Source organism: Ananas comosus, linkage group 10, assembly GCF_001540865.1.
Source record: "Ananas comosus cultivar F153 linkage group 10, ASM154086v1, whole genome shotgun sequence".
Lineage (NCBI taxonomy): Eukaryota > Viridiplantae > Streptophyta > Magnoliopsida > Poales > Bromeliaceae > Ananas > Ananas comosus.
Window position 1 is genome coordinate 5,128,022 of NC_033630.1, and position 23,886 is coordinate 5,151,907.

The 23,886-nt window shown below is 34.5% G+C and overlaps 1 protein-coding gene across 1 annotated transcript; it reads right to left on the minus strand.

Moving 5' to 3' along the window:
• Positions 15,985-23,189, minus strand: LOC109715942 (vacuolar cation/proton exchanger 1c-like). Its single transcript, XM_020241177.1, has 11 exons — positions 23,046-23,189; positions 20,437-20,504; positions 20,303-20,331; positions 19,434-19,630; positions 19,094-19,312; positions 18,692-18,823; positions 18,434-18,550; positions 18,286-18,339; positions 18,078-18,194; positions 16,486-16,576; positions 15,985-16,375 (listed from the first exon to the last, which is right to left on the minus strand). The coding sequence occupies exons 1-11, from the start codon at positions 23,172-23,174 to the stop codon at positions 16,341-16,343; spliced, it is 1,188 nt and encodes a 395-aa protein (XP_020096766.1). The 5' UTR covers positions 23,175-23,189; the 3' UTR covers positions 15,985-16,340.

The window sequence follows — 23,886 nt, forward strand, 5'->3', positions numbered from 1 at the left end:
TTTGATCAAAGGGCTATTAGTAATCAAGGAGTAGATCCAATGGCTAAAAACCTAATAGCATCATGGAGGTAATACTTGTAAAAGTATTCTAGCTTAATTTTATATATATATATATATATATATAGAGTCCGTCTCCCGTACTTTCGAAAGTACGGGAGGCCCCGTGCTTGTAAGTTGTTTTCGATGATAGGATGTTCAATTCGACGATCGGCTCCGTTAGATATGATCTACCCTATTGGAACTATCTAGAAACCAAATTTTAGATTTTTTTGACATCATTTACTAAGCGATCAAAAGGTCTAGAAAATGACTATTTTAACGGTCGATGTGGCACATTTTTAAGTTCAACGGTGTAGAAGTATCCAAATTACATGAAAATTTAATAGAAAATTCTACTTAATATCAATAGCAAGATCAATACTTCCGATTTAAAATTTGAATCCTTTATCACTGTTTTTTATGAGATTTTCATTTTCAGCCGTTCATTTTGAGGCTACTCGTTCACTAGACAAACGAAATCAAAAAATTATGAAATTTGGTTTCTAGATAGCTCCAATAGTGTAGATCAAGTTTAACGGAACCGATCGCCGAATCGGATGTCCCATCATCGAAAACAACTTACAAGCACGGGGCCTCCCGTACTTTCGAAAGCATAGGAGCCTAGCTCTATATATATATATATATATATATATATATATATATATATATATATTTCAGTTTTAGTAGCTTCGTATTTTGTTGTAGCTACTATCTGTTTGTACGTACGGCTATCGCTTTGTATGCATGAAAAAAATTTTTGTGTACGGCAGATCCGTTGGCGAGCCCGGGAAACGTAGTAATTCGAAGCGTGATATTTAATATATTTATTTATAAACTAATATTTATATTGATCAACCATTAATATAATTTTATTAGTCTAATTAATTTTTATTAGTAGTTATCTAACTAAAATAATTTACTAACTAATTAAAAAATTAAATTATTTTTTATAATTAATTAATTAATTAATTAATATATTTTTATTATCTTATACAATATTCATAGTTAATAAATTTATTAGTTTATTAAATTATTTTTAAGTAATATTTTGATGTTAGTTAATTAGATAAAATAATTTTAATTTAAAATTATAACTCTTATTTTCTTTGTTCCAATCTAACAATTTAAACACTATTTACCTTATTTCTAGAAACAACCCAATTTTTATCCAAACGCAAAATTTGTCTAATTCCTGTTTATATCTGAACTTGTACCTATTTCTAGAATAAGCAATTCTTACTTATACCCGAATCAAACGCAGCCTAAAGATTTGTGGTTAATGGGCTCGAGTAGATTTGACACTTCCTTTTGCCACGTGGAATTGAAGGGGTAATAATTTGATAAGCATAATAATAATAAATAGTGAAGTTATGCATATATTGCAGCGGACTAATGCTATAGAAGATAAAAGATTGACAAAGTTAATATTTTAAAATTTTTTAATTTGTCGTGAGACATCAATAAATACAATAGAAAATATAGTAAAAGTTATAATAGTAAATAAATTATACGTAACAATAATGAAAGAAACGGTAATAGAGTTACTACTCCATACGCACCTTGATCGCGCTGTCGAGATCGGAAAGACGATTCTTGTTCTCCGTGTCGCCTTCACCGCCATTGTCGGCGTTGAGTTTCTCCTTGATCACGACCAAGTCGATGCCGTATGGATCCCCCACACCCACTGCTTCTTTCCCCTCATCGACTCAAAATCCATCATCCAAATCCATCACACTTCACCTCGCCGCGTCGCCATGATCTTTTGAACCCTACTTTCAATCCCAACACAATTTAAAAAAATAAAAAAAAGATTAAGAAAAATACAAAAAATGAACCATTCTTGTGTAGCGAAAAAAGTAAAAGAAAAAAATATGATAAAAAAGAGTATGAAGAGATCTTATTTTACTCTTTTTTTTTAAAGCGATTTGTTTAGATAAAATGGATCATATGAATATATTAATTAGAAAGTGGACGGGTGGGAAGACGAAATATCGAACAGAGATGGGAGTGGGAAGACGAAGCATCAAAGAATGGAAAGGAGAATGAAGGAGAAATTGCCACGTCGCAAACTTTATATGAGAAATAATCTATACCTATACATTATTTCTCACGGAATTTGCCATGTGGAAATTCCTCCTTCACCCGCTCTCCACACTCTTTGATGCTTCGTCTTCCCACCTCATCTCTATCCAATACTTTGTCTTCCCACCCGCCCACTTTCTAATTAATATATTCATATGATCTATTTTTATTTAAATAAATCATTTAAAAAAAAAGAATATCTATTGGCTGTTGTAACTTTCATTATTGTTATATATAATTTACTTGTTGTTGAAATTACTTTTGCCACATTTGTATATATCTGTTTTATATTTTTTATTTGTATTTATTGATGTCTCATTACAAGTTAAAAAATTTTAAAATTTTAATTTTGTCAATCTTTTATCTTCTATAACATTAACCCGTCGCAATGCACGGGTAACTTTTCTAGTGTACAAGAATAGACAAGAATAGATAGATAACAATAATTAATTATTATCAATGTTAAGTTCACTCGCACACATGTACATAATATATATTTGAACTAGTCTTTGAACCGAAAACCTACATCTTGGTACATATGAAGGTGCCTATTGATTGAAAAACTTAGGGGGCATTTGGAATAATAAAATTGTAATTTAGCCATAAATCAAATTTATTAATTGTGTAAGTATTAGTCATATTATTCATCATATATGTTGGATAGGGAATAACCCCTCGGTTTACATGCTCGAATGCCTATTTTCTTTAAAATGATCCGAGATCATCTTTCATAGAAAGGCCCAATATCAAGCTTACACTAGACTGAATCTCACAAGCATTGTGCTAGTTGATGGCAAAACTAGATGAATTACAATTACGCCAATCCAAGCATCACCAGTTTATTTTACTGCAAGTGAATTTTGGATTGAAATAAAGTTCAAGTGAAAATTAGTTCTTTCCACTATTTGTTTTCGTAGCTACAAAAACGAAGTTCCTCAAGTACTGTTATTTATTTGGCCAGAAGTAAATGGTGCAAAAATTATATAATTTATACATAAACAATACATAACTTGATAGATATAATGAATTATAATGTAATAATAAAAAATAATATAATTATTGTATTCCTATATAATTAAAAAAATATAATCTAAAACAACTTAATTAATTTCTTTTATACATAAATGATAACAATACAACTATATATAAAAACATAGAGTAAAAAGAATATTAATACTGAACTAATCAATTTTCGTAATATTTTAACGTGCAAACTAAATGAAAGAGATACTAAAATTCAACTTATCAAATTTCTAAACTAAATAAAAGAGTAATTAATTAGTACCGCAATCAAATATGTTTAAATATAACTGGTATTATTTATCGTATTTTTTTCCTTCACATGTACTGTAATTGACTTCGGCCGCTGTATTGGATAACTTGAGTTTAGACTGTATATCTATTAATTAAGGCAAATCAAATAATAAAAATGATCATTTACTACTGAAAATAATTTTATCCCCAGTCACTTACACCCAAATATACAGGCCTTTAGTGGTAGCAGTGTTGTGGCATGCAAGTCCATTTTTGTTGGCTAGCTATGATATATTAATTTTATGTACCTTAGTACTTTGTCATTTGAAACCTCTGACTTTCTCTAATTTGTTTGCTCCTATCCTAGCAAACATTAAGGCCCGTTTGGATACTCCTGAAAACGTAGCATAGTTAAACTATACTACGGCGGTAGAAAAAATATCCTATGAAGTGTTTGGGAGGAAAAAAAGTAACGAAATTTTTGGAATATAGTTAAACTATACTCCAAAAAATGGAGTAAAATATAATCCACTCTAACCAAAGAAAAAAAATTCCACCATTCTTGAGCTCCCTTATTCAAAAAAATGCATCAAGTTCTAACTTTTAAATTTCAACATAGATTTTAAATTTCAACATAGATTTAAAATTTAAAATTTAAAATTTGAAATTTGAAATTTGAAATATCACATTTGAAATTTTAAATTAAAATTTTAAATTTTAAATTTCAACTTTAAATTTCGAGAATAAAATCTCGCAAATTTCAGAATTTAATATTTTAAATTTAAATTTCAAATTTCAAATTCAAATTTTAATTTTAAATTTAAATTTATTTCAAATTTATGCAATTATCAAATTAAATTTTAAATTCAAATTTCAAATTTCAATTTAATTTGTTTTAAATTTCAAATTTTGAAGACTGTAAATTTAATTTTTGTTTTTTATGAATAAGTTTAAATTTAAATTATAATTTTAAATTTCAGATTTTAAACTTAAATTTAAGTTTTTTTTAATTTTAAAATTTAAATTTTAATGTCGTAGAGTGTGGAAATTTTAATTTTGATTTCAAATTTTAAATTTTTAATTTTTATTTTAAATAAATTTCGAGAGTGATAAGTTTTAATTTTAAATTTTAAATTTTAATTTTAAATTTCCAAACTTTAAATTTATAAATTTTAACTTTAAATTTAAAATTTAAATTAATTTCTAATTTCGAATTTTAATTTTAGAATTTCAAAGTCTTCAAGTCTTATACGCTGTCATAATTTAAATTTAAACTTTTAAATTTTAAATTTATTTTTTAAACTTTTAAATTTTTAAATATTTTTTTTAAATTTATATTTCGTTAAATTTCAATTTCAAATTTTATAATTTAAAATTTTTTTATTATAAAAATTTAATATTTGTAGAGAGGGGATTTAAGGAAGTGTTGAAGTGTGAGGTTGTGAGGATTTGTTAGATGTTTAAATTTAAATTATTGTAAATTTCAAATTTAATTTAAAATTTTAATTCAAATTCAAAGTTCAAAATAGGTTGGCGAGGTTCACGATTATCGAGAGTTGAGTGTAAATTTTTAATTTTTAATTTGAACTTTTATCTAAATATTACAAATCCTGGTGGAGGTGTGAGCAATGCGTATAAATATCATTTAAAATTGATGGGATCCGTGGAATTTTTTAAGTTGCCAGTATTCGTGATTTTATCTGTAGACGAACACAGTTTTAATCCCGGAGATTTTATATGTGGTGAGTGGCGAAAGGGCGTTGAAGCTGCGTGTGTGTGGTGCGGGTGAGCTGTGTTGTGAAATTTTTGAAGTAATCTAATATAAATAAAATAAAAAATAGACGAGGGCTAAACGCCACTAAGTTAATCTAGTTGAGTAATATAGAATTTACGTGGGGAATGAGAGGTCGAGCAGAGAGGACGAAGTGATTGCGGGGGCTGAAGGGAGGAGCGAATATCCTCATATTAAGGATTGGGTTAGATTTCATAATAATGTTAATTTCTTCTTTCCCTTACCGGAGCCGGCTAGTGGTTTTATTTTCTTTTACACTCTACCTCATTCTTCTTTTAAACTTTTTTTCTCTTTAAACTTCAACTCTTGGGTCTCCTTAGAAGCGTGAGAGCGCGTGGCGGCCCCAGGCGTGTGTTCAAATTCTAACTCCTCACTCCTCTATCTCGACTCTATTTCTCTTCATATTTCTTTAATTATGCTCTCTCTCTCTAGCCTATGTTCTCTCTCTTCCTTTTTCTAAAAAGATATTGAAATTTTTTGTGGCATTATCTAAAATTAATTAAAAAAATAAATAAATAAATTGTATATTTTTTGTAAACTTAAATAGCATGACTAAGTAATATAACTGTGCGAACCAAACACAGGAATGTCACATTCTTAGTAATAGGATGAATAGGAATAAGATTCTCGGATATCATTTTATTGCTAGTAATCTTTTATAGTGCGAACCAAACGCACCTTAAAAGATTTTTGAATGGAAAATGTACAAGGAATCGACCGATGTGCAAGGGGTCGATTTATTGCGAGAAATTAATTCTTTTTCTTGGGCCATGAAAAAAAAATTAGTGAAGTTCGATCCCAAACTAATTTTTTCCTAAGTGAAAGATCACTGATTTAAGTCACAATCCATTAAAAGCTTATACTTCCTGAGCATTTTACCGCATTTCTTATCTATCCACGTACGTACCATCTTTTTTTTTTTTTTTTTTTTCGGAACCATTCATCGTGTAAGCAAATCTATTATTATTAAAAATTTATCAAAAGAGCACTCCACAATTTACTATGTTTATTAGATACTAGCAAAGATTGTCGATCTTAATTACCAACAAAAACAGAAACCTAATTGTACTTTTATATCAAATTTAATTCCATTTTTATTAGTATTAGCCATGTTTTAAGGAAAATGAAGGCCTCTTTGTTTGACCCAAGCAACCCAATTCTTATATATGTCGGCCACTAACTCTTTTTTAATTGGAGAAGAACGTTTGTTGTGTTTGGTGTGGCTTTAACATTTTCGAGGAAAAAAGGCATTTTTTGAAGGCTCTATGGTCCTTCATACTCAAGATTTGTGGTACTTTGCCATGAGGCTGAGGTGCCGTTTGGTTAGAGTATAATTATATAGCGCACATGAAAAAATATATATAATTAAAAAAATTATGCTGTTATACTTTTAAAAGTATTAAATTATTGATGTTTGTAGGTTTTGATCCTTAAATTAAGAAATATACAGTTAGGATGATAGTGATCCTTCAGAATTGGGTGGATAGTTAGTTAAATGATACGATCTAACGGATGAAAATGATTAAAAGAATTAGATCTAAGGACAGAAAATTTACAATCACCTAATGCTTAGTGCTTTTAGAAGTACCATAGTCGGACTCCAGTATAGTTATACGCATTTTATTTACTTAGATATAATAAAAAATAGTGTAACTATAAATACTACAGCGGATGTACAACTAGCTATCTTAATAGAGCCTATTGGGCCCCACTGAGGTAACCAAAGAAAGACTTTTATGACCTTTCCTTTGTCTTGTTGGCTCCACTTTTGGGGTCAACTTTGACCACAAAGTAGGGCCAACAAGCAAAATAATTTGTTTGCTATTTTTTATAAGTATAAATTTATTTTTTTATTTATGAATAGTAATTATTTTGAGTTGTTCCAATATATAAAAATATATTTTGTGTATTAATTATTTTAGTTAGTTATATTTGATTATTATTATTATTTGTTAAAAATAATTAATTATTTATTTTTTTCTATCTTTGTTGGCTATTGACATTTGATTATTTTTAAATGGTTTGTAAAAAACTAATTTATTTATCACCAACTTTTGCTAATAAATATATGAGAAAAGATATATTTGACCGCGTTACCAATAAAACCATCCTACATCGTTCTTAGAGTATAAAAATACATTGAAAATAATTGCAAATAACAATGGTATATTTTTCTATTTATACATTATTAATGACAAGTTTTCTTTTCTATTTCTTAATAATTTTTTTATTATATATTTGACTCCTATGAAAAATTTTTGTGTCCGCCACTAATTATAAATAATTTGTTTAGTTATATGCAGTTGAGAAGTTTGTTTCTGAAATTTTATTATTTTATACACGGGTGGTGAGATTATATCCTATGTAGGAAATATATATATATATATATATATAGAGAGAGAGAGAGAGAGAGAGAGAGTCCGATTGGGATAATATCGATAGCAGCAAGCACTTGGTGCTACCAAGTTTTTCGCCGTTAGATTTAACTCTTTGACTATTTTTCACCCATTAGATTATACTATTCAACCAAGAACTCACTCAATTCTAGGAGGCCCACATCATCCTAACCGTACATTTCTTAATCTAAGGGCCGAAAACCTAATAGCACCAATAACTTGGTGCTATTAATAGCATCAAAAGATTATTACAGAAGTAAATTTGCCTTATATTTAAAGTTACACCGTCCAACCGCTATAGTTGAAGATGTAGACAATTTGAATATAGTTTCAACTACTGTAGTTGGACCTTCACGCATTCAACTCCAACTGTAACAATTGAATTCAAATATATTAAATTAAAAGTCGGATTAGATCTATATAGAATAGCGACTGTATAACACAAATTATAATTATGTGCAATTAAACAACTCTTAAAAATTGTGGGCTTGAAAGAAAGAAAAATTACTTCTCCTCTTAGGTATTTCATAAAAATTGATAAAATCAAATAAGAACAATATGGCATCAAGGACAAGATTTGATATTGGAGGAGTTTTAGCAACACCTCTCTTCTTTGACATTGATTGATTTAATGTCAAATCAATCCTATAATAATATAATGTAATTAGATAATTTTGAAGGAGTTATGAAGCCAATCATCATCCGTCAATAAAAACTCATTTAGAAAAAATAAAATTTTTAATCATTCCAATTTTAAATCTATAAAATAGAAATATTAGTATTTTATTTAAATTAAACTAGATAAGAATAGGCTATGATATTTTGACTCTAAATAAAAATTAAATTACAATAAATAATTAAATTACAGCGATACACTAATAAGATAAAAATGTATTTTAAATAAAATAAATTCATATGGGTCATAAGGTTCAGTTATGATTACAAGATTCCAAAGTAAAAATACTATTTTATATAGAAAAAAAAAAAAGATTTTTTCCGGCGCATAAATATGGGTTTTTTTTTCAAATAGCCTCCTGACAAATTTTTTTTTTTAAATTAGCCCTGTCAAAAATTTATTTGCAAAAATGGCCCCGGCCCTGCCACGCAAATGCCACGTCAGCGCCATGCGGGCGAGGCTGGGGCCAGGTGTTTAAGTTGAATACAGTGAACCATACACGGTGAATGGTTCGCCGTGTCCAATGAGTATATCCGACCATTTTTTGGCTAAATCCGGGGTATTTGTATTGGACACGATGAACCATTCATCATATCCAATACATTCACCGTGTCCAATACAAATACCCCGGACTTTGCAAAGTTTAGGTATTTGTATTAGACACGGTGAATGGTTCACCGTGTCCAATACAAATACCCGGACTTAGCCATTTTAGCCCCGGATATACGCATTGGACACGGCGAACCATTCACCGTGTTTGAACACGGTGAATGGTTCCGTGTTCAACTTAAACACCTGGCCCCAGCCCCGCCCGCGTGGCCCTGACGTGGCGCTTGCGTGGCAAGGTCAGGACCATTTTTGCAAATAAATTTTTGATAGGACTAATTTAAAAAAAAAAATTTGTCAGGGGGCTATTTGTAAAAAAGTCCCATAAATATACTTCCCTTTTTCTTTTGCAATTACCCTACAAACAAATACCAAGTTTTTTATTTTATAATTTTCTCTTCAATTACTTTGTTTTAGCAATGATTTTCCTTAGACTACATATTATGTAAAGTGTTTATTTTTTATCTATTTTTTCTACTTCTTAAACTATAATGTTTTGTAAAGAATAATTAAATTCTTACTTTCTTGGCTGCCTACTATATCATGTAATTAAATTATTATAAACACTTGCATCGCACTAATATAAATCTAGTTTGTTTATAATTTATGATTATTTCTTTACTTTTTCACGTTTTATTAGAATTAGTTAGACATTTCTCTTTGTCAAACCTATCGCATAGGAAGATTTCTAAAAAAATATAAATAAATAAGTAAACTTTGGATTTTTTATAATGCTGCTAATATAAATAGTTAATATTCTGACAAAATTTGTATAATATTTTTATTAAAGTGTCTATATTAATTCATTAAGATTTTTAATCTTATGAATTCCTTCTAACCAATAACAAACATGTAAGGGCGAAAGTGCAAAAAAAAAAAAAAAAAAAAAAAAAAAAAAAAAAAACTCTTTGAGTAATAAAGGGTAGGGCTCGGAGGTTTCTTAGCCGACATAAATTCGTACCAAACTTGCGTTGTCTCCTGTGAATTTGTACAGCTTTGACCAACGCAAAAGGACTTGTAAAGAGATTTTATCCAAAATAGCACTAACATTCTCCCCCTTGCAAAAAACAGTTAATTTGTTTCCCATGTGACATTGCTAATTAATCTTTTTCTTTTTCTTTTTCTTTTTCTTTTTCTTTTTTTAAATTAGAGAGGACAAGATCTAGGAGAACCAGCCATTGTTCCATTGCGCATTGGACCAGTACTTTTTTTTAGTTTCTTTTGGTACTTGAACAAGTGCGTTGGAGTTCTTTAATTTTTTTTTTTTATTATTGTAAAAATGCGTCGAATTTGTGCTGCATCACTTTTTGTTAAGCTAGTTCTTTTTTGCTCCCGATGTTTTTAGGATTTTATTAATGGCATTTCTAATACCCCTGCGAGATTTCTAATTTTCCAATCTTAAAAATCTCATGAGTTGCATGCATGATGCATGGTACATTTTTTTCACGTACGGTCGTTGTTTAGAGGATTAAAACTCTGTTAAATATATAAGAAACATCTTTAGAAGAGTATATATTTTTGAAGTGAGAGCCAATTACGTAGTCTTTGTTTTTTCTTATCATCTCGTGCCTTCTCTTGCACTGTGGTTACGTAATTTAGAAGGAGCTAGAGAAATATCAGAATAGTTGTGTTTGTAAGGGAAAAGTATTTAGGAGGTGCATGTTTTGACTCATATAGTTGTGTTTCAGTCAAAAGTTTACTGAATATAGACATGTTTATCTCTTTATAGATCATGGTGATTCCGAGAAACATCTACCGCTTAACTATAGATTCGGTTTCTTAAACAGAGTGATCCCTCACGAAGACATGAAGTTCTCTTTCATGGAAAGATCCAAAATGCAGTTCACAACTAGATAGATGAAACCAGGCATCAAGTGTGGTGATCAATGGCAAAACTAATATTAATTTATGCGAATGCTTATGATAGAGAGTAATAGGGTGCTAGGTGTCACGGCCTTAGCGTTTCTGTTCGCAAAGCCCGTGCGGCGCTCGTCTTCCTGCTTGAAAATGGGTAAGCCTTTGTCCCTGTTGCTAACCCGGACCTTCGCGTCCTACGACTAATATGCAAAGGGAATGACAAGGAGAGAGGCAGAGATTTACTCAAAAAAATTAAATACTCCACTACTTAGAAAAAGAGAATTACAACCTATAAACACAATCTCTCTTGTGTCCCTTTGGCCTAGGCCAAACCCTACTATATATAGGCTCCTAGATACATTGAATCTAGCCATCCACTAACTCTCTCATTATGACACACATTAACTCACCCTCACAATGAACCATAAGCCAAGAGTCACCCCATAACTCATGGGAGTTTTATAACCCTTGAGCTTCCATCGTTGATGGGAAAAGTTACAAAACCCTTTGTTTCCCCACAGCGGGTTGGGTTCGGATCTCTTTAGCGAACCGCTCCGCTAGCGATGTTGGGCCAAGGACTTAGATTGCATAGTAATTTCGTTAAGTCCCTGACATTCTCCCCCACCTAACGCGCAGACGCCCTCGTCACGCGCTAAGCTGCTCCCGGTCTGCGTAGCCTTTCACACAGTCCGCTGTGCCTTCACGCACGATTGGCCCCGATCTTTGCTACCGCAGTCCGCCTTCACTTCCGCACCAGCTCCTAATTCCTCGCCCCTCTGAGCGCGAACACCGGCTAACTCGCTACGCGAAAAATTCGCCGAGTGTGCATGTCCTCCGCGACACACACGCGCACTCCGCCAAGCTGCAAAACTCACCTTGGTCCTCACAGGCTCCTTGGCAGAATGGCTTGCTCTTTGTTTGGGCGCTGGCTGCTTCAGAGCCGCATGAGACTTGACAGTCTCTCCGCTGCTCAGGCCCTCCTTCTCAAGGTCCTCAACCTTCCCGCGCTTCACCTGCTCGCAAAGCTGCAGGGCTGTCAGAGTTGGATCCTTCGTCGGCTCGCCCCGACATATCAGAACCATACAAGGCGCTGACTCGTCCAGGAAGCTCAGCACCCACAAATGTGGCATGGGCACCGCCTTCGACGAAACAAGGAAGTCCATCCCGAGGATCACCCCGAAATCGTCGAGTGGCCCAGCAGTAAAATTAGCCTTCACCCTCCACGAGCCGATGGCTATCTCCACCTCCTTTGCAACTCCTGCGATTGGTCGCGCCTCGGAGTTGACAGCCTTGATGTGACTCGCATCTTTCTCGAGCTTGAGACCTAACCATTTGGCCTTCGCTTCTGCAACAAAGTTGTGGGTTGCGCCAGTGTCGACCAACGCTCGCGTGGCCCTCCTGTTGAGGGTCACATCGATGAACATAAGCTCCCTCCTGCAGAGCTTTTCATCACTTGGTTGTCCACGAACTGCAGTGACGAGCCTTAGCGCGCCCATCCACGGCAGCTCGACCACATCCTCGCCCTCCTCGGCTTGGACCGCAGCAACCTGTTTTCCTTTGTGGTTGCTCCTGTTTGGGCAGTCCCGCGCCCAATGATTCTCGCCGCAAACATAGCACGAGATCGTTGTTGGTGGCGGGGCAGGATTCTGCCGTTGCCTCCTCGTATCATGGTTTGGCTTGTGCCCCTTCGCACCCCCTGGATCGCGGTGCTCTCCCCCACCTTTGGCCTCGCTCGCCTTTGGTGGTTCACCACGATCGCTCTCGGTTCGCTCTCGCTCAGGTAACTTCCCCGCCAAAGCGATCGCAGAGTTCAGGTCCTTCATGTCTCGCGCCACGAGCTCCTTGTTCGCCTATGGCTGAAGGCCATCTAGGAAGAAGAATAGCCAATCCTCATCGGCCATGTTGGTGATCACCAACATCAGCTTGGAATATTCTTGAACATACTCCTTCAAGGTTCTCGAATGTTTGAGCCATCGAAGTTGCCTCCTTGCAAAATATTCGACGTGCTCAGGGTAGAACTGGGCCTTAAGCTCGCGCACAAAGTCCTCCCATGTCTTCAGTTGGCATTGGCCCTTCTCAACCTCTGCAGAACGTCGACGCCACCACAGCATCGCATTGTCGGCAAGGTACATGGACGCAACCTGGACTTTCTCCTCCTCGTCGTCCAACCGCAACGCCTTGATGTAGCGCTCCATGTGCCACAGAAAATTGTTGATTTCCTTCTCATCGCGGGTACCCCTAAAATTTTGAGGCTCAGGGATACATACCTTCGAAGCGGACTCTCTTTGGGGTTCATGTCCACGCGCCACCACTTTTTCAAGGATCGCTACTCTTGTCTTGAGGTCCTCGACCCCGTCGACTCGAGCAACGAACTCCTCGATCAGGTTCTTTCACTCCTCGTCACGACGAGTCATGTTGCCCCGAAGCTTCTCGAGTTCGCCTCGAAAGGTCGCCATGGCAGTAGCGACGCTTTCCTCCATGCTGCAGACCTCGCCGTTAAAAGAGTTAAAGGTATCAGCCATTTCGGTGTACCTTTCACCCATTTTTGATATGATGTCCTCCAACAGCGCAAGGCGGTCTTCCACCAATGCAGAATCCCTCGTGATTCGCGTCTGTTTGCTCTTGCCCCGCTTGGAGGGTTGCTTTGGAGGCTCACCTCTAACGTCGACAACCCCCGCATCGGATGACGACATGGCTCCTTCTCGAACCGGCTTTGGTACAAACTGTCACGGCCTTAGCGTTTCTGTTCGTAAAGCCCGTGCGGCGCCCGTCTTCTTGCTCGAAAATGGGCAAGCCTTCGTCCCTGTTACTAGCCCGGACCTTCACGTCCTACGACTAAATATGCAAAGGGAATGACAGAGAGAGAGGCAGAGGTTCATTCAAAAAAATTAAGTACTCCACTACTTAGAAAAAGAGAATTACAACCTACAAACACAATCTCTCTTGTGTCCCTTTGGCCTAAGCCAAACCCTACTATATATAGGCTCCTAGATACATTGAATCTAGCCACCCACTAACTCTCTCATTATGACACACATTAACTCACCCTCATAATGAGCCATAAGCCAAGAGTCACCTCATAACTCATGAGAATTTCATAACCCTTGAGCTTTCATCATTAATGGGAGAAGTTACAAAACCCTTTGTCTCCCCACAGCGGGTTGGGTTCGGATCTCTTTAGCGAACTGCTCTGCTAGCGATGTTGGGCCAAGGACTTAGATTGCATAGCAATTTCGTTAAGTCCCTGACATAGGACTGCAGAGTCCTTGTGGGCCAAAAAGGCGAAATTGAGTCCCTGACATAGGACTGCAGAGTCCTTGTGGGCCAAAAAGGCCCGTTATGATTTTTTGTTCTTTTTTTTCTTACTCTCTGTTATTCTCTTACTAAGAGCACATTTTCTAGAGATGAATGACGTAGAGATGTAAGTTTCTCTGTTTTCCAATACAATAATAATATAAACTATATTGTAACCTAATCCTCGTGATATATAATGTGATATCAAAATAAACCTAATATTTTTCAATGCTTTCTTTCCACAATTCCAAACGGATCCTTACAAAGTTTATACACCTGCTTTATCCAACTTTTTTGTGTAAATAAATTAAGCATTAGGGCGGTACTTCTCTAATCCAAAATAATAAAAAAAAAATTACAACACGTGTATTATAAACTCCTTTCTTTTTTCTTAATGGTTTTAGGATATTCTTAGAACAGTCTCATAAAATCCATAATGGCAAAGAAGAGAGGAAATGAAAATGTAGGCTACAAAATCAACCAAAGTGGAGACTCAAACATGCCCTAAGAACCAAAACACTAGAGAAAAGTACTGAAAATACATATCAGGAAATGACAAAGAAAGAGAGGGGATGAATGAAGAGTTTCTGGGCTAGCAGGAAAAATGGCAGCGAAACGGAAACTAGAAAGCAAAGGTAAAATGAAAGCAAGCAAGCAACTGCAAGGAATTCTCCGATGGCGACGACAAGTGCATTCCGTCTGGCTCACTCTAGAAGAATCTCTCCGGAAAAACAAGAACCTCCTCTTCCTACGGACTGATGACTGTCCATAAAAGTCGAGGGTGAAGAACTTTGGACTGTCAATTTAGCTCGCTGTTCGCGCACAATTCGTGTTCAGCTTAAAAAGTGGCTCAGCAGGATCTCACTTAACCTGACTCATTTATTAAATAAGCTGAGCTTAAGTCGCTCGTGTTTTAACTAAATAGGCTTGAAATGTTAAAGTCAAAAATAATACAAAATATATTAAATATAACAACTATACAGAAGATAATTCTCAGTTTATGATCATTTTTTTTAGAAATAATCATTTAAGGTAATATGCAAATTATAGTTTTAAATAGCAACTTGACTTTAATTAATAGGTTCTAGTGCAAAAATTATAATGCGAATGAGAATTTAAGTCATGGGCGTGTTTGGTTCGAAGTCGGAATGGGAATCGGAATCAGAATCAAAATAAACTGGAATTGGAATCGAAACGACTCATTACATAATTCTGTTTGGTTCATCACCTAAATCGGAATCGGAATGAATCATTTCTATTGTCGGTGTTTGGTTCAGATAAATATAAAAGGCGTAATCAGATTAATATATTAACTTTATCTTTATAATATATTAATTTTAAATTAAAAATTAAATATTAAAAATTTACATCAAAATTTTGAAATAATGTCAAAATTTTAAATCTATTTTTTTAAAAAATTAAACTTTGAAGTTGAGTGGATAATTCAAAATATAAAACTAAATTTTGATTTATTCAAATTCAAACTTAAAATTACAATTTAAATTTTAATTTGAATCCATAAATTTAATTTAATTTTTAAATAAAATTTGAATAAAACTTTATATAAATTAAAATTTAATTTAAATTCAAATTCATAAGTTAGATTCGAAATACTTGATTAAATTTTAATTTTTAATTCAAGTTCAAATTAAAATTTAAAATTTAAAATTTAATTTCTAAATTTAAACTCATATTTTAATTAAAAAAGTTAAAAATATAAATTTAATCCGAATAAATATCCATTTCGTCCGTATTCAACTTCAAATCTGGCTTCCTAAGCCGGATTGGAAAAAGACTTCCCGTTCCACTCAGGAATTGGAATCGGAATGGAAGTCGCGTGTACCAAACACCCACAAACGGATTCGCCCATTCCGATTCCGATCTCGATTCCAGGGTGAAAAAAAAATGAACCAAACACGCCATGTCTCCTCTCATGTAATCTCTTAAAAGGAGTGTTCCTGAATTTCAAAATTAAATGACAAGCTTGCTTTTGACTCAAAATTAAACAAGCTGGCTCGAGTTCGTAAACAAGCCAACTTTGAGCTTAGCTTGTCTGGCTCGTGTTCGGATCCTTCACACCCATATCTGAGAGAGAGAAATGGCAAACAACTGCAACATATACATACGAGTAAAATGATGAACATATAAAGATAGAATAGATGTTTTATACATGAACTCTGACAAATCTACTGTAGAATAGGCTACCGCATTCACCCTTTTCTCCGCACGCGAACTTCGCTCATTTCAATCCACGAGTGCGCGCAATCGCACCTCGCTATCTTCCCCAACAGTTGCAGGATTTGGGGATTTAGTCCACACAGTCTACTACACTCTCTTCCTTTCATTAGTCGTCGTCCAAGTGACCGCCATTTGTTGGATCTAGAGTTGATATCGACAGCGGAGAAAGAAGATACCAAGCAGAAGAAATGTTAAGCTTGACAGAAGTTGCTGGAGAAGCTGTTTTGGGCAATTGAATTAGGTATACTTACTTGGAGAGGTTTTGAGGATGAAAAAGCATATGGCCACAACAATGTAGCAGAGGAAGAGAATAAAACCCTTCATGTAGTGCCAATTTCCATCCTGCGAAAGTAATTTTACGTTACTTTGTGCTTACCAATGGATGTTTTCTGTGGCCAAACAAGTAAAATGCGTTAAACTTAATTGGAAGACCAAAATACCAAAAAAAAAAAAAAAGAGAAAAAGATCTCAACAATGATAGGAAGTACAAAATCTTTCCTTGTACCTTTTTTTTTTTACCCCTTACTTAAAACTATGAAGGTGCATTGATTTGACAATTCCACTTAATCTATTGTTAGAAAAATCTCAAAGAACTGTAAAACTAAAGACTAACNAAAAAAAAAAAAACAAAAAAAAAAAAAAAAAGAAAAGATCTCAACAATGACCGGAAGTACAAAATCTTTCCTTGTACCTTTTTTTTTTACCCCTTACTTAAAACTATGAAGGTGCATTGATTTGACAATTCCACTTAATCTATTGTTAGAAAAATCTCAAAGAACTGTAAAACTAAAGACTAACAGAACTACAGCATTATTGAACTACAAACATTACCAGAACTTGTAGAACATTTTGACAAATAAAATAATAAAAAGTATAAAATAAAATACAGGAGTGAATTGGAATTGAATGTGTGTGATTATTAGAAGGCTCAAACTAACTTTACAGGCATGCCAAAAGTTCCTAAAAAGTCTTTGTTTTTTGGTAAAAGTTATAGTAAGAATGAGATCTTCACGGTTGATCGTATTTGATACGAGTCTTAGATTATCAAAAAATTTCTCTTAGTACAAGCAATACACATCACCTCAGATTTAAGCTATCTGTCCAAAATTTCTCTAACTTGAGAAGTAAAGCTATACGAATTTAACTGTGATAGGTTTATGCAGGCTAATTAACACTTTCAGCTTAATGTCAATAAACTCAACACTTTGCCACTTACTTAGCCCAACACCTATGTATCGCAAACGCTTCTATAAATCTCGCATGTCCGTGTCGGACAGGACAGTGTGGGACTCGTGTCCGACACGGACACACCATGAAGGCGCATCCGATTAAAAATACATATTTTTTTATTTTACTTTTTTTTAGGTATATATAGTGCAAGGAAATCGATATTTTAGCCTTTTTATAAATGCATACAATTTTTTGGGGATTATATAAATGAATTATGTATGGTGGAAAATTTATTTCATTAAAATATATGAACTATCGATAAGAATTTCATCAACTTTCATTCGTAAAATAAATATAACAATATTTTAGAAAAATTAATATTTTATATATAATAAATATATATTATTATATTAATAATATTATATTTTATTAGCGATATCCGTGCTGTATCCGTATCCTAATTTTTTGGAGCTGCCGAGTGATAGTATTTGAGCCGTGTCTTGTCCCGCGTTGTCTTGTCTCGTGTTCGCGTCCATGACGCTTAGTCCAATACTCTATTACCTTAACTAAGAATTCCACTTTGTCGATTTCGCATTCCATATATTTTTATTAGCTTATTAGAAGCTTTACTTCCCCTCTCTTCTGCACGGCCAATAATACATTAGAAAGTTACCTGAAGTACGAAGGCAGTAATGAGAATTGCCATAACCAGTGATGCAGTTTCGAGGAAGCCGAAGGTGAGATCCATAGGGACACCTTTTATCCATGCTACAACTAATGTCAAAGGAATCTGTTCACAGTAACCAACTATCATAGTAAACTCCCCGCAATCGAAACTAGAAGGCTACTTTGTTCATAAAGAATTTCTATGTCAGTCTCACCACAAACATGGAGATTTGCGTCGATGAGCCCAAGGCTACACCCAAGGTGATATCCTGCACCACAATCATATCGTATACTGTTAGGAATTTTCCAACTAATTTTGTTCGATGCAATAGACTTAACAACTAAGAAAAAGATCCCTCTCACAATTTTGTTTTTGGCTGCGAAGATGATTGCACCCGCATGCTCAGCGGCGTTACCCACAATAGGAAGTAATATAACACTTATGAAGCTAACCGGCAAGCCCCATGACTCTGATGCTGCCTATCAAAGAGTAGGAATACTAGGAAACTTTATGCAAGATATAAGATGAAGAGGAGAATGATACCTCCTCGCAACTTCTATGCAAGAAATAATATATAGATAAGTTAGCCAAAAGCTTATCGAGGTTTTTATTTTCTTTACCTCAATGGTACTAACGACATAATCTGATAAGATCGCGATTACAGCAGTCATCCCAAGCAGCCAGACAATTGCACTAGTAAATCCAATAACAGGTGCCGATGATACGATATCATCATCCTCATCAGATTCATCCTGTTCAAAAGAAAAGAAATTAACCACATTTACCATAGTTCTTATTAGCATATTTTACATCTATAATATTACAAAAACCAAAAAATTATTGATATATCTTGTTAGAGAATGTAGCTTTTCATGAAAATTATACTATTGAGCAGCTACTGCAAATCATCCTTGTACGCACATATTTCTACTTGTCATTGTTGTTCGTCTAAAAGATAGAACCAAGTTGGCCGAACAAAGTGCATGAAAAGGAGAAGACAAGTTATGAATAACCATCTTTACCTCTCGTGCTTCAAAGAACTGGTGATGGGTTTTCAGCTGGAAGAAGAGGCATCCAGCATAGGCCAGGAGCATCACAATGCTGCACGGTCTTGAGAGCTTGAGTACTGTGATCGATGATCCTTTATACTCACTAGTGTTCGTGATAAACCGAAAAATTAAAGCCATGACATGGCACAACGCACCCAATAGAAGCAGGCTTAAGCATACATCTGATTGCCTCTATAAAAAGAGTGATGGGAAAAGTAAATGAGTAAGGAAATTTTACAGGATGAGGAACTCATAGATAAGAGAATCACTTGTTCATAGAGTAACACATTCAAAGAACCCAGTCTTTACTTACTCGATCAAATGGCCGTTCATTGCCAAGGTTGGCAAATCCGCCAAAGACAAGTGAGGAGCCAAGGACTAGCAGAAGGTTGGAGAGAATGGAGCCGAGGAGAGACCATTTTAGGACTTCTAGCTTACCATTGTGCAGTGCTAGTAGCGCTATTATCAGCTCAGGGGCATTACCGCATGTCGCATTCAGTAGGCCACCAACTGCAGCACATTAGGTTGGATTACTAAGATTAATTACTGATCTAATCTTTCAAAGCTTGACACAAATTCCAGCTATGTGCTCTGAGTTCAATTCTAATAATTCCGCGCCTACATTTTGGCACACGTAACGACTAAATCCTGATAAGTTACCATCTAGAAAAGATTCCACATCAGCATAGCCAGAGTTTGCTAACCTTGTCATTTCGAGGTTTCAAAGTTAAAAACAATACTGGCATGGGCTTTTTTGGACAGGCAAACAAGGAACTACTAAATTGTTGCGCAACAAACTTTTATGTACTAAATTATTTAAATTGCAACTCCTATAATGTAATTGAAACTAGAACCACATTTCTAATCAACACTTAAATAAAAATAATTGGATGAACGTTCACTGCTACATCATCAAGTTAATTAACTCTTCAAAGAACTTAGGAAAGCAATATAGTACAATTATCAGGTTATCAGCAGCTGACAATATAATTTTTGGGATTTACATGAGTCCTATTTATATGGGTGACATCCTGGTTCAGTTAATGAGTTATCATCACCCATAGTTTGCATCCATGGGAGCACATAGTTAGTTAACTTGCACTATGATGTTAAATAATCAAGGGAATCTACTGAAGACTAATAGAAAATGCTTATGGACATGTAATAAGAAGTAGCACATACCAGTTGGACCAGCATACTCTGCAATCTGCCTGCATCATAAAATTAAAACGCCAATTACCATGACCGATTACTTCAAACTAAAGATTAGAAAGGATATGCCCAGGAATTTGATTGTATGAGGTTCAGGGACTAACTCGCTGAGAAAGCTCACGCGTTCGGCAAGAGGGGCAAGGCCTATTAAGCTCAAGGCAAACACCCAAGCCTGTTCGCTCGATTAAAAATAAAAATGAGTATGAGATCATTAAAATAAGAATAATAAGCAAAAGCATTTTAATAATAGATCACAGTACCAATTTTAGTTTGCAATTTTTCTAGATCTACATCAACCAACAACGACACCAAAAAAAGGAGAAAAAAGACAAATCAATCAACAATGTTGAAGTAATCAGCATGGTTTTACTTCACAGTAGAAAGTAAGTATTCATCTCTACAGAATGTAACAAATGAAATGGCGCCCCATGACGGTATCCAGACCGAGTTTACCTACACCAAAATGGAACCTATTTTCTTTTATTTGTACTACAAAATCTGAAAAGAAGAAGGAGAATTTTTAATGAATGGAGATACCGTTGCCTATGGAATGGTCTTCCTTTTCGAAGACCGTGCATGCCAAGCATGTTTTGATTTAAAATATGACTTTGAAAACAGTTAAAATAACAGGAAGGGGTTTTCCAAGTGGCCCCAGTTGTTTATCGCAATGACTTCAAACCAGCTAACTAAATAGCAAGTGCCTCTAGGTTTCCGTGCATTGACTTATTCATTAGCGATTTAGCACTCAAAAAAAAATAGAAAAGAAATCAAAACAGCGACATTGAACATATCTTGTAGTTTTTGTCACACAAATCATGCCCATTGTGTATAACTAATATCCGATGGCTCTCTTAGGGTCGAACAAATAAAAAAAAACCATCAAAAAGCAATCAATTACTTAGAGCACGTCTCAACAACCCTGTAGGTTTTAAAACAAAATATGACAATTTCAATTGATGGATGTGTGCACTTCAAAGATGAAGTACTAGGCTGCAGACTTACCATTATAAAACAGGACGCTACTGTCAAAACAGTCATTAAACAGGACACTATATATAATATATAATCTTCACACTTATGGGAAAAGGAGTCCCATTAAAATTGGGTTATATAAATAGTTAATCTAGAAAACTATGCCTTTGGCACATGGTGATATGTATCCCTGAAATTCTAGCAAAGTGTAAAAATAATGAACTGTGCCTGTACATGCTGGCTAATTTACCGCTGAATCTTTTTTTTTGCTAATTTGTGCAAAAAGCATTACCACACAGAAAAGTGACAAACTCAAAGACGGACACCCTCTACATACGGACAGGGAATGCATAAAGATTTAATTAAGAGATCCTTCTTCTGCATAGCATGATATCGTACCTGGTAGTTCAAGATTTGGTGTTTTACTGGAGTGCAAAAAAAGCATGCCTTTGAAACCAACTACGTAGTTACTGGAAAGGGAAAAAAAAATAAGCGGATGTTTAAATTGACAGGTTTGAAGTTCGGAGAGTACAGTGGAAGACCTAATACTCAATAGTACTCTATGAAGCTTAATCGTTAGTCGGTAGTAACCAAGCGATGATTACCTATTTATCTTGTCATACATGTAGGAGACTATCTATCACTCCATATAGCATATTACAAAAGCCCTTGGAACTATTTCAGGGTCAGTACATAGAATATAAATAGGAATAACATCTTGTGAATTCTTCAAGCATGGTAATCCAAGAACTCATCTTCTGTGTATTGCAAACAACTTGGTGACGAAACATTGCTAGGCCTCACTTGCAGGGCATAAAACAAAGTCAAACTTGCTCCTTTACTGCTCAACTAACATATATAAAAGATTATCCCCAGCTACTGAGTGACCTTAATTTAAGCTTTTTTGTCGGCACCTTAGAAGCAGCTGTGCATTCAAATCTTTGAGTGTGTATAAAGAAACCTAAATTACTGTTTCTAGCTTGGGAAAACCAGCAACAAGCCAACAAGACGACATGTGTCATACCCTTGCTATTTCCCTAATCTAGCTAGAATCTGCTAAACAATCGAGGGGAAAAAGAAGAAAAGAAAAACATGACAACTCTCTCTTTCTGCCCAAAGAGGAGAAGGGTTACTGTTTTTGTTGCTTGAACAGCAAATTTCACAAGGCAATATATTGGGTAAATTGCACCATTAAACCCGAACTTACGTAACTCAAAGTGAAGTTAATGCCCCTAAACTAGGTAAGCATTTTTTCATACCAAGCATGCACCAAAGGCCCAAACTAGACCTTGTTGTTGAACAGAATAGGCGTTTCTGCTTTCTACAACAAAGTTTAATTTAACATCAAATACTCCTCTGGAAAAAGATACCTTTAGATCCAAAAATGCTAACCTGGGATCAACATCATTCTGTCACCGAACCTAACTTCAGATGACGGAATGGGCCAATTTGATACATTTATAACAGTTCAAGAGCTTTAAATTCACTTGAAAAAATTAGGAATCAAATTGCAACTCTCGAAAATGTCCGGAGTCTAACAATTCCTTATCCCCCAATATGTTTTTGTATAGCCATATCTACCCCGCTCTTCAGGTCAATACATATAAAAAATAAGTAAATAATACAGACAAAGAAAGAATCAGCTAAAAATCAAAAGAAAAGAAAGATAAGTTACTTCTCTTGTGAAACAATTTTCCTGGCAGCATATTACTTATTTTGGCAGATACTATTAAGGGCCTACCGCAGGCGAATTTGGCCGTGCTGTAGGGTGCAATATTGTCCATATATAAGCCCAGTTGCCCGTGCTATGGAACATAGCGACAAGTAATGCTATCCGAAGAAGTACTGTAGATAATACTTTCAGCGGCATCTACCAGAGCAGACTTAACAACATCAAATCAGAAGGGTTCTGTTGATCTGTTCCACAGGAGGAATTCTACATTATCACACTTACACCGCGTCATCAATAACAAGCCAATCACATTCCTTCTTTTCAAATAAAAGTACAATAAAAATAATTTTTTACAATCATGATGGGACATATACTCCTGAAAGCATATCCTTATTATTAGGTTAATTTGGTGTCACCATGGATAAAAGATCCGCTATCATATTTTGGAAAATTAAAAAATTAGGTAAGAATTTGCATAATACTATTGACATTTTTGAATCAATTACTTGAACTTTCAAAATTTTAGTTCCGTCGACGACATCTAACTCTAAAACTTACTGATCACTTATTTTAATAACTTTATAGTTACAAAAAATACATTAAATATACTAACTAAATCTATTCGAAGGCGAACAATCTAAGTCAAACAAATTAAAATACTTTTAGACAGCGAAAACAAAATTTTGGAAAAGTGGGTAGCGAAATCAAAATGGTACATAGTTTTATCAAAAAAAAAATTATAAATGCTTTTAAATTTTTCGGATCTTTTCCAAAAGACAAAAAAAAGGAAAAAAAAAAGAAAAAAAAGAGAAGAAAACGGAGAAAGAAGGGAGAGAAAAAACCACAAATACCACAAATAATGGGTTCCCTTCAAAATCCTCCCAACAATGAAGGTTTACCAGGTAGAATC

Excerpts from the sequence above, each read along its gene's own strand:
- LOC109715942 (XM_020241177.1), bottom strand. The coding sequence starts at position 23,174 with ATGCCGCTGAAAGTATTATCTACAGTACTTCTTCGGATAGCATTACTT. Across the intron at positions 18,340-18,433 it reads TCGCAGCCAAAAACAAAATT|GATATCACCTTGGGTGTAGC; the intron begins GTGAGAGGGATC and ends ATTGTGGTGCAG. Across the intron at positions 16,577-18,077 it reads TTACTGCCTTCGTACTTCAG|GATGGAAATTGGCACTACAT; the intron begins GTAACTTTCTAA and ends TTACTTTCGCAG.